Source organism: Schistocerca americana, chromosome 7 (assembly GCF_021461395.2).
Source record: "Schistocerca americana isolate TAMUIC-IGC-003095 chromosome 7, iqSchAmer2.1, whole genome shotgun sequence".
NCBI lineage: Eukaryota > Metazoa > Arthropoda > Insecta > Orthoptera > Acrididae > Schistocerca > Schistocerca americana.
In genome coordinates, this window is record NC_060125.1 from 455,595,007 (window position 1) to 455,607,147 (window position 12,141).

General features: G+C 41.4%; 1 protein-coding gene across 1 annotated transcript in view; it reads left to right on the top strand.

The window, feature by feature from the left end:
- Window positions 1-378: 378 nt before the first annotated feature.
- The window catches only part of LOC124623005 (myrosinase 1-like), a 74,115-nt gene continuing 62,352 nt past the window's right edge, over window positions 379-12,141 (top strand). The window contains exons 1-4 of the mRNA XM_047148796.1: window positions 379-538; window positions 1,668-1,801; window positions 10,683-10,817; window positions 11,821-11,943. Of these exons, the coding sequence (XP_047004752.1) occupies window positions 379-538; window positions 1,668-1,801; window positions 10,683-10,817; window positions 11,821-11,943 (552 nt within the window). The remainder of the gene's footprint in view (window positions 539-1,667; window positions 1,802-10,682; window positions 10,818-11,820; window positions 11,944-12,141) is intronic.

Sequence of the window (12,141 nt, forward strand, 5' to 3'; positions counted from 1 at the left end):
TCCACTGTCTCCTACAATAAACAACTTCTTCCGCAAGTATATTTCTCCCTTCAAAAAATTAATTTTCTAAGTAACTGATAAATATGTCACTGATAGGGTCGAAAGAGATTAAAAACGTGTAGTGATACTTCCACTGAGTGCACATACTAGAGATAAGATGACGACAGATTACATGCAATGTTTTGTTTAACATTATGTAGAAGTTTTCCATGAGTCCGATAAGTGTGTCGCAACACTCACAGTCGTTGACCGGCTGTCTCTCCACAAGAAGAGCCGGATGTTATCACCTATATCGAATTCTTCTCAGAAAGTGTTGCCAGATAAGGGATGGTTTATAAGGCAAGGAAAATTTCTGTAATTGGTATGGCACGCAGCACGATGGCACTTACGACACTGTACGTGGAGCTTCTGAGCTTCGCTTGCCTTTTGGCAGCCATCCACGGGGTCAACGGGAGAGCGGTGAACCAGTTTCCCGAAGATTTCCTATTAGGAGCAGCCACGGCCTCCTACCAGATAGAGGGCGCCTGGAACGAGGATGGTGAGTGACAAAAGTTTCAAAAATGTCTCGAGCAGACTAGGTTTTGAGGCTCGTGATATGACAGATTAATTGCCTTGCTACTCTGATGCTCCATGGTTTTACACGTATCTTGAGGCTTGCGCTGAGAGACAGTACCCACAATCACACTTCTAACAAAAAAGTAACGTTCTTTTAAGAGAATAAAGCTACTCCCAAAAATTAGTATACAGGGTGTGCTTGGCCACACGGACGCTGCTGTCCCCATCAGGGAAGGTGCAGAGGCTCTCAGAAAGGCAACACGTTTTCCCTTGAGCGTGCAAACGCACTGCAGTTGATGATGTGATATTCAGACATGTATTGTGAACTGTAATGTGAAGTGTGTGATGATGCTTAGAGGTGAGTAGGTTAATAATACACATTTTTGAATTGCTTCTTTTTAAACTGCACGTTTAAGTGGTTACTAACTGCTGTACATGTGCACATATAAAAGTTCCGATGTGCTTAATACTCAGGGATATGAATAACAATGTACGTAAACATGTATCATCTTGGAAACCGTTCGGGATAGTGCACGTATCTCCATATGAAGTTTTTCACGTCCCAGAATATTAACCATTCGTCCTTGGACACTATTTAAAAGGGTAAGTGCTTGTGTATTTCTAGGAACCGATAAGTCATTTCTTGAATTTTTTCCTTTTTCTAAGTCGTAGGAACTGGGCGAGAAGTGTCTCAATTAGAGTGTGTGGGTGGATAGAGACGTGACGTTCCACGAACTGGATAGAAAAGGTTTACGCACGGAAGTTAAAATTTGTCCATAAGATCCATTGTGTCAATAATATACTGCAGGAAATGCATAATATAAACGCAGACTATAATACAGTTTATTTAGCGACCGGTTTCAGTCCATGCCCATGTTCATAGTAGCTGAATATGCAATTATAACCAATGCACATCTGTCTACATTGAACACGGTCTTGGCCTGAATCCAGTCGTTAACCAGATTCTATTAAAGTCAGCATTTGTGTTATGCATTTCCTACGTGACATATATGCTGATAACTGCATGGACAATATACATCAATAATATGCATTGTACCACTGTATAGTGTTAACTCGAGCTTTCTGTTGTAAGCTTCCATATTACTTTACAGGCAAAGGAGAGAACATATGGGACCACATGCTGCACGAACATCCAGAGTACGGCAACAACGGGGAGAATGGAGACGTGGCCTGTGACTCGTACCACAAGTATGCCGAGGACGTGCAGGCTCTCAAGGATCTGGGGGTGAGTGCATAAGAGAGCGAGACAAACGTAGAGCACTCTTTCTCTCTGTAGTTAAACATTAATTTCTGTGTGGTTCAAATGGCTCTGAGCACCATGGGACTTAACTGCTGTGGTCATCAGTCCCCTAGAACCTAACTAACCTAAGGACATCACACACATCCATGCCCGAGGCAGGATTCGAACCTGCGACCGTAGCGGTCGCGTGGTTCCAGACTGTAGCGCCCAGAACCGCTCGGCCACTCCGGCCGGCTAATTTCTGTAACTAGCAGTTACAGAAAGTCCTGCTCCTAACAGTTGTATCAGAGAATGGTAAGCCGAAATTTAGTCCTACTTTTCTGTTGCTCAAGGTCAAAGCCACCAATCGCACCTATATTAGGCTGTTGCCAACTGGAGTATCAACACTGAAGGGGCAATTCCCCAACAGCAGACTGTTCTCTAACGTCGCACATGAAAGCACCAACCACTTAGCTGGGTCAAGCAACCTGCCTCCACAGCCGAAAAAAACTAACACATGAATGCGCGGTTGTGCGCGGCTGAGAACTAGCTATTATGGCTACTAATGGTGGAAGACTTTCGAATGAAGGACGAGAAGTGAAAGCGTACAGTTGCTGATCATCAGATTTTGTCTCAAAATATAGTTTTAACCTCATAATGTCTCTGCAGTCATAGAGAGAAAGCTTGTGAGATTCCTAATGTATTTTTTTCATCATAGGCACATGTACCTATCGTTCATACCTAATGAACGAAGAATAAAGAAAATATCATATTATCGAAATTATATAACTTAGAGGGTGATTCATCTGCCCCTAACGATGTTGCTTTATGCAACCAGTAAGTCTATGTTTGGTTTTGAAAAACCATGCACGAGGTTTTCATATTCTCTCGCACGCTAAGCGTCAACTATTAGTCCTACAGGAGAAAACGAACAGTAGCTTCTATAGGAAATTGTACTGAAATCTTTACTGGGATACGTTTTCACTGAAGGCTGTCCTTTTGGGATATTCAACAAAAATGTACAAAAGTGAGCTACAAACACACCTCAGCGCCTACACTCATCTCTCACTAGTCAGGATTTCTAATATGCTGTTCGCGGCACACCCTCCTACCAACGTACACAATATTTCCAAGTAACCAAACTATTGCCGATATTCGACCGTTTTTTGGTCTCTATTGATCGGGCTATTACGCCTCTAGCATTGTCAGCCCCTCCGTTAACATTAATAATTGAAACGTGCCCGTGAGTGTAATGAAAGATAAACGACTTTAATACGTTACGCGCCGGCCGCCGTGGCCACGCGGTTCTAGGCGCTTCAGTCCGGAACCGCGCTACTGCTACGGTCGCAGGTTCGAATCCTGCCTCGGACATGGATGTGTGTGATGTCCTTTAGGTTAGTTAGGTTTAAGTAGTTCTTAGTTCTAGGGGGCTGATGACCTCAGATGTTAAGTCCCATAGTGCTCAGAGCCATTTGAACCAATACGTTACGGTAAAACTGATTACTGTGACGACTAAATCTAAACTTAACCGTTGCAACCATAGTAGTTTCAGAGTCAAAAGGCCTGAAGATTGTGATGGTTTAATTGTCTATTTTACGTTGTTAAAATTTGCAAAACTGTGAGATAAAATTTACACTAATGTCAGTTTTACAACTAGGAATTTCTCCACAATGCCGGTGGCGTAATAACGCCAGTCAGTGAAGAGCAAAGCAAGTTGGATTATGGTGGGAAAATAATTCTTGCAGTCACAAGTTTTTGTAGTGTTGTAGGAGGGAGTGCGATTAAGAAAATACTAGAAAACCTGACTGGTGAGAGTGGACTGTGTGGGTGGAGGTGTATTTGAAGGTTACTTTTGTACGTTTTTCTTGGATAAAATTAAAATAAATTAAATTTTCTAGAGAAAGTCCTGTTCACTTTTCTGTAGGACTTACAGTTTGCGTGTAGCGAACGAGAGAATATGAAAATCTCGCCCGTGGTTTCTGAAGGTCAGATACACAGTTCTGGTTGCATAAAACGTCAGTAGGGGCAGCTGAATGACCCTGTATGTTTGGAAAAGAAATTCCTTCCTTGCATCTTAGGTAACCACGTGATCAAGGTTGTTGATAAGTAAAAAAAACCAGAAATTTCTTTTCATCTACAAGGCAACACTAAAAAAGGCAAAACCACCGTGGAAGGAAATTCTTAGACTATTGTAGTTCCGAATCTTCAAGATGAATACAGTGTACAACGGATAGTTACAGAATCGCATCACAGCACTGAAGTTGTCCTGACGTCCAATTTTACTTAACGGTCATGTTATTTGATATTATGAACACAAAGTACACTAGTTAATTATATGAACAAGTTCATGAGGCTTTTGAGAAACTGTAAACTGTTGGCAGCCAATGTTATACAGTGCTGAAAATAGGTGTTACTGGGTACTGGATACATCCCTGGACAAAGTTTTTCTTTTTTAATTTTGTATGTATATTAATCTTTTTCCTAGAGTTTATTCTAATAGGTGGGCTGTTTGTTTGAAAAACCTATGTGTTCTGTATGACAAATTACATTTAGGATATTATTTACTGGACAGCCAGCTTAAGTATTCTCATTTCACTGAACAGGTCTCTACAGGATGTTCTTTACTACGCACCGCAAGTAATTCGTATTACACGCTTTTGGATTCGGGAAATTTTAGCTTGGTTTGATGACTTACTCTCAAATTGGAGTCTCGTATGGTATTACGGAATTAAAATAACCAAAGTGCACCATGTGATTCTTGAAGCTTTCCCGGCGTACTGAATATTCGAAAAGGTTTCGGGATGGCAGTCGGTTGACTTCGTGCCACAGTATTTGGGCTGGCAATCGTCCAGCGACCTTCAGATGAGTGTCCGCCACTGGAGACTGCAAGTTCCCGGCGTCAGTTTTATTGTAAAAACTGGCGCGGAAACGCACGGGCATTGGCGGCCTTCACAGGAGCGTCCTCTATCGAAATCCGCGCCTTCTGCAAATACTGTTCTGCCTGTGGCGATCAGGCGGATGCGTAAAGGCATACCTACATGTTCGCCCTCTGTCGGAATGCGTGCTCGCGTCTCTAAAAGCAGCCGTCAGATGTCGCCAACCTTGGGGGCAGTCGATCTCTCTAATTTATTCTGAGAAAAAACCGTTTATTCATGATGTATGGCAACACCGTACACACGATGTAAAAGGGCAGTGCTTTGGCGGAGATGTCATTTGTATTAAGGTGATTTATGTGAAAAGGTTTCTAATGCGATTATGCCCACACGACGTGCATTAACATACTTTGAACATGGGATGCTGGTCAGAGTTAGATGCATGGGACATTCCATTTTGGAAATCGTTAAGAATTTCAACATCCCGAGATCAACAGTGTCATGAGTGGGCCGAGAATACCTAATTTCCGTCATTACTTCTCGCCACAGACAACGTGGTGGCCGACGGCCTCCACTTCACGACCGAGAGCAGCAGCGTTTGCTCAGGATTGTCAGTGCTAACAGACAAGCAACAATGTGTGAAGTAACCCGAGAAATCGTTGTGGTTCGTACGTTTAATGAATCCATTAGGACAGTGCTGTGAAATTTGATGGCTGCGGCAGCAGACGACCGACGCGAGTGCCTTTGCTAACAGCACGAAATCGCCTGCAGTGCCTCTTCTGGACTCGACACGATATCGGTTGGACCCAAGGCTGCTGTAAAACCGTGTATTGGTCAGATTTTTAATTAGTAAGAGTTGATGGTAGGTTTCGAGCATGGCGCAGACTCTACGAAGCCATTGACAAAAGTTGTCAAATAGTCGCTGCACAAGGTGGTGGTGCCTCCACAATGGTGTGGGTGGTGTTTAGTTGGAATGGACTGAATCCTTTGATCCAAATAAACCGATCATTGATTGGAAATGGTTATTTGTAGCAATTAATGGACTTTATGTTCCCAAGAAACCTTGGAATTCTTGTGAATGACAATGCACTGTGTCACCAGGCCACAATTGTTCGCGACTGGTTTGAACAATATTCTGAACAGCTCAAACGTGTACTTTGGCCACTCGTATCGCCGCACACGAATCCCCTTGAACATTTATGGCCCATAATCGGGAGGGCAGTTCGTGCACAAATTCGTCATCGGCAATACTTTCACAGTTATGAACAAATGGTTCATATGGCTCTGAGCACTATGGGACTTTAACTTCTGAGGCCATCAGTCCCCTAGAACTTAGAACTACTTAAACCTAAAAAAAATAAGGACATCACATACATCCATGACCGAGGCAGGATTCGAGCCTGCGACCGTAGCGGTCGCTCGGTTCCTGACCGTAGGGGTTAGAACCGCTCGGCCACCCCGGCCGGCAATTATGAACAGCTGTAGAGGCAGCGTGGCTCGCCATGTTTGCATTGGTCTTCCAATGACTTACCGAGTCCATGCCACGTCGAGCTGCTGCACTGCGCCCTTCAAAAGGAGGTCCGACACGATATTAGCAGCATTCCCATGACTTTTGCCACCTTAGTGTACATCAGTCAGGGTTCCTAAGGTGTAATATGGTGCTGAATCGTCTCTATCAGAGAAGTCACTACGATTTCTCCAGTTCGAATCCAGGCTCACTTCAGGAGAATGGATATTACCCTCGATTTGATACATCGAATGAGCTAAACTATGATTTTGGAGGAAGTTAAAGGGTGGCTTATGACCAGAGTACCAGCTACGTACATGCAACAGACACTTTGTGCATAGAGCGCAGAGATGTAGGGAGCATCAAATGCGTAGAAAACCAACTATATAGAACCTCAAAGCATCATAAGTCGTAGTTTAGAAACCAGTATTGCGAAAGAATATTTACTTTGTTATCAACATAATTTACTTCCAGATCATGTACAACTCATTGCATCTGTTCGCTGTGACGATATCCATTGTCAGTGCATGGGTTACTACGGACGAAGAAAGGTTACCTCAATCTTTCTAACATCCCAGTTGTATGCTAAATGATGAGCTCAGTTTTGACTCTACTAACAAATCTATTTTAAGTTTATGCTGAGGTTTCCTACACCTATGACTTTACATAAGCCTTTTGCAATATGTACAGTAGCCAGATCCGACGAAAAGACATGATCACCCCTTCTAGTCCACCGTTGCAGCTACCTATTATATAGAGGCTCATCCACATATACATCAACGTGGGCTGGCGTAGTGTCGCGTTGATGCAATATCCTCTAGCGGAAAACAAGAGGTTCGATTTGAAACTCATTTGTCAGAAAGTCTCAAACGAAATGCGGGTGAGTACTATCTAAGACATTTGTCGAAACATCATGCAGGATCTTGTTAACTGATTTCCTACAACTGACTCTAAACGCCGCTGATCTAATTTAAACTTCATTAAGAAATGTATTCGATATCGTTCAGGTAGTAAAGGGAGACGAAAATTTAACAGTCATGGGTGACTGGAATTCGACAGTAGGAAAAGGGAGAGAAGGAAACGTAGTAGGTGAATATGGATTGGGGCTAAGGAATGAAAGAGGAGGCCGTCTGTTAGAATTTAGCACAGAGCAGAACTTAATCATAGCTAACACTTGGTTCAAGAATCATAAGAGAAGGTTGTATACAAGGAACAAACCTGGAGATACTAAACGGTATCATATAGATTATATAATGGTAAGACAGAGATTTAGGAACCAGGTTTTAAATTGTAAGACATTTCCAGGGGCAGATGTGGACTCTGACCACAATCTATTGGTCATGAACTGTAGATTAAAACTGGAGAAATTGCAAAAAAGTGGGAATTTAAGGAGTTGGGACCGGATAAAATGATTAAACCAGAGGTTGTACAGAGTTTCAGGGAGAGCATAAGGGAACAATTGACAAGAATGGCAGAAAGAATTACAGTAGAAGACGAATAGGTAGCTCTGAGGGATGAAGTAGTGAAGGCAGCAGAGGATCAAGTAGGTAACAGTAGAAATATTGAATTTAATTTATGAAAGGAGGAAATATAAAAATGCGGTAAATGAAGCAGGCAAAAAAGAATACAAACGTCTCAAAAATGATATCGACAGCAAGTGCAAAATGGCTAAGCAGGCATGGCTAGAGGACAAATGTAAGGATGTGGAGGCTTATCTCACTAGGGGTAAGATAGATACAGCCTACTGGAAAATTAAACAGACCTTTGGAGAAAAGAGAGCCAATTGTATGAATATCAAGAGCTCAGATGGAAACCCGGTTCTAAGCAAAGAAGGGAAAGCAGAAAGGTTGAAGGAGTATATAGAGGGACTATACAAGGGCGATGTACTTGAGGACAATATTATGGAAATGGAAGAGGATGTAGATGAAGATGAAATGGAAGATACGATACTGCGTGAAGAGTTTGACAGAGGACTGAAAGACCTGAGTCGAAACAAGGCCCCGGGAGTAGACAACATTCCATTAGAACTACTGACGGCCTTGGGAGAGCCAGTCCTGACAAAACTCTACCATCTGGTGAGCAAGATGTACGAGACAGGCGAAATACCCTCAGACTTCAAGAAGAATATAATAATTCCAATCCCAAAGAAAGCAGGTGTTGACAGATGTGAAAATTACCGAACTATCAGTTTAATAAGTCACAGCTGCAAAATACTAACACGAATTATTTACAGACGAATGGAAAAACTGGTAGAAGCTGACCTCGGGGAAGATCAGTTTGGATTCTGTAGAAAGGTTGGAACACGTGAGGCAATACTGACCTTACAACTTATCTTAGAAAAAAGATTAAGGAAAGGCAAACCTACGTTTCTAGCATTAGTAGACTTAGAGAAAGCTTTTGACAATGTTGACTGGAATACTCTCTTTCAAATTCTAAAGGTGGCAGGGGTAAAATACAGGGAGCGAAAGGCTATTTACAATTTGTACAGAAACCAGATGGCAGTTATAAGAGTCGAGGGGCATGAAAGGGAAGCAGTGGTTGGGAAAGGAGTGAGACAGGGTAGTAGCCTCTCCCCGATGTTATTCAATCTGTATATTGAGCAAGCAGTAAAGGAAACAAATGAAAAACTTGGAGTAGGTATTAAAGTCCAGGGATAAGATATAAAAACTTTGAGGTTCGCCGATGACATTGTAATTATGTCAGAGACAGCAACGGACTTGGAAGAGCAGTTGAATGGAATGGACAGTGTCTTGAATGGAGGATATAAGATGAACACCAACAAAAGCAAAACAACGATAATGGAATGTAGTCGAATTAAGTCGGGTGATGCTGAGGGAATTAGATTAGGAAATGAGATACTTATAGTAGTAAAGGAGTTTTGCTATTTGGGGAGCAAAATAACTGATGATGGTCGAAGTAGAGAGGATATGAAATATAGACTGGCAATGCCAAGGAAAGGGTTTCTGAAGAAGGGAAATTTGTTAACATCGAGTATATATTTAAGTGTCAGGAACTCGTTTCTGAAAGTATTTGTAGGGAGTGTAGCCATGTATGGAAGTGAAACTTGGACAATAAATACTTTCGACAAGAAGAGAATGGAAGCTTTCGAAATGTGGTGCTACAGAAGAATGTTGAAGGTGAGGTAGGTAGATCACATAACTAATGAGGAGGTAATGAACAGAATTGGGGAGAAGTTTGTGGCACAACTTGACTAGAAGAAGGGATCGGTTGGTAGGACATGTCCTGAGGCATCAAGGGATCACAAATTTAGCATTGGAGGGCAGCGTGGAGGATAAAAATCGTAGAGGGAGACCAAGAGATGAATACACTAAGCAGATTCAGAAGGATGTAGGTTGCAGTAGGTACTGGGAGATGAAGGAGCTTGCACAGGATAGATTAGCATGGAGAGATGCATCAAACCAGTCTCAGGACTGAAGGCCACAACACCAACATCGTTTAACTACACAAATCTGGCTTTTTGTAGTGCAGCCACCGGGATCAGATCTGTTGAAAAACATTAGCGAAATATAGTTCGCTCATACAGAAACGCGTTTTTCATTGTGTTAGCTTTCATCCCCAGCTTCAAAGGCCCCGTGTTCTGTAAATATTCCCCATATCCAGGGAGTCAGGATTCTAAACGCATATAATTTTATTGTGACTGAAGACAGTGTACTGACCAATATTGCATTAATATTTACTTCATTTGCAGATCCCCAATAATTATAGCCAATAGGAATAATATTTCTTAGGTTGGTTTGTAATTATAAGCAGCACATGTGGCAAGAGCAAGCCATTAATACTTATTTTCCCCTGAGCAGCGGATCAGATGTTGCAGTTGTTGATGTGTTCACGCGTGGATGCAAAACGTGAAGTCTATACTCACAGGGTGTATTACACTTATTTGTGCAGTTACTACAGCACAGAAAACATGAGGTAGGAAGTTATGTGATACGTTTGCAGGAAAGCAGTTAAACACAGAGAAAAAATAACTTACACACTGAAGTTGGAACATATGAAGGTGTAACGATCAGAAAATGTGAACTTATACCTCTAATTACTCTATGTATTGCTTCTTCCCACATAAATCTCACGTAATGATCCCGACGCTAAATATCCATAAATTCTGTTACATATTTAGGGTACAGAACTAGTTTAGGGCTTGTACCATCTTATAATGGTATATGAGTGGGACAGAGTGTAATGGGATGTGGGGAATGACAGAACAAGAAGGTGGTTGACTATGTATCCTCCACCACACACAGTATGTCTGTCCCCGGAGTGGATGTTTTCACTTATCCCATTCTCAAATAATTGAGCAAAATCATTTATTTGTTCCAGTCCTATACATGTAATAGTTGTATGTAAGGATAAAACAATTTGCTTTCAATAGAAAGTGATGTAGATCTTTGTAGTAAGTCACATTATATTCAAGAGATACGTAATGCTGATTATTTCCCCCTCGGCTTCTCGTAGCATCGCTTACATTGAACTCTACTATTTGTTGCAGGCAAAGGTCTACCGTTTCTCCATCTCATGGTCTCGTATACTGCCTACTGGGGACCTGGACGTGACTAATCAGGCAGGGATTGATTACTACAACAATCTCATCAATCTGTTGCTGGAGAATGGCATCGAGCCAATGGTATGAGTTTACTAAATATACTGAGGTAATTGTGTAATTAGTCATTAAAATGTTTTTTTTAGCTTATCCTTTAAATGTTAACGTGGCAAGTAATATATATTACTATACCTGCTGAATTTTTTCTGATTTTTATTTATTGTTTTATCCCTTTCTTGTTCGTTCTTCACATAAAGCTAGAAGGTTTTCAACATATTCTTGTCGGATATGTTATCAACGTTGTGCGTTCAGTTCGTAATGTACCTCCAGTTTGTTCCATGATAGTTTTGTTTCTTTTCCAATTTATCATGGTGATACCCATCACACATCCTCTGTTGCTGGCTGAGCAGTCTTCACATTCCAGTGGCTTTCGGAGAAAAACCCATATCTCTTTTTTGTAAGTTTTCCTTTTCAGAGGCGTTTGAAACTTAGCTTTGATAACCAAAATCAGTACACCACTTCAAGACAGTTTTACTCTACTTGTTTATTTCAAATCCTACATCCATTCTCTATCTTCAACTACCCTATTCCCAAAATACATTTACTGTTTTCATAAGTATTGATGTTTTGTTTAAGCATTATATCAGTCTCACTGTGATTGATCTTTAAATCTAATTTAAAATTTGTTTTGTGTAATACTTGTATTTATTAAAGTTTAACTGCGCTAAAAACGAAAACCTCCTGGTGTTCAGAAAAGAAGGTGCTTCGTACTGTGCCATGAACTCATATTCCCTCTTCGTTTTCCGAGTTGATGTGTCTGAAAGCTTCCTCCACGAGAGTCGACAATGGTTTTTGTGCTATGGATACTCTTTGCCGGAATACTCAGTTAATTTTTAATTTTTGACTAGACTAATTTAGCCTGATTAGTCGAATATCATTGTCGTAATTCAGTGTAGTAACTTACGTTGTGTGAACGGCTGTCATAAAGTTTTCGTTTGAAGTATAAAAACGATCCAGTATGTTCTAGAAATTTATAAAGTCTATAATCTAGCTATCGCCGTGTGTCACATCTGTCTTTCTCTTGCAGGTGACGATGTACCACTGGGACCTTCCGCAAGCCCTGCAGTACTTAGGAGGCTGGCCCAACCCCATCCTCGCAGACTATTTCCTCGAATACGCCAGGGTGCTCTTTGACAACTTCGGCGACAGAGTGAGTTGATCCGTACTCAAAACCTGTCCTTCTTCTTTAACACAGGCGGTTTCACGTGATCAGTCATTCAAAACTGGAGCTAAGATATTCATAGTATGAATGTAGTCGACAGTATTAACGACAGAAGTAAGACAGGTGGGACAACTTTCTTCCCATTATAAAGTTCTCGTCATTACAAAAATTCCACAGGTGATTTAG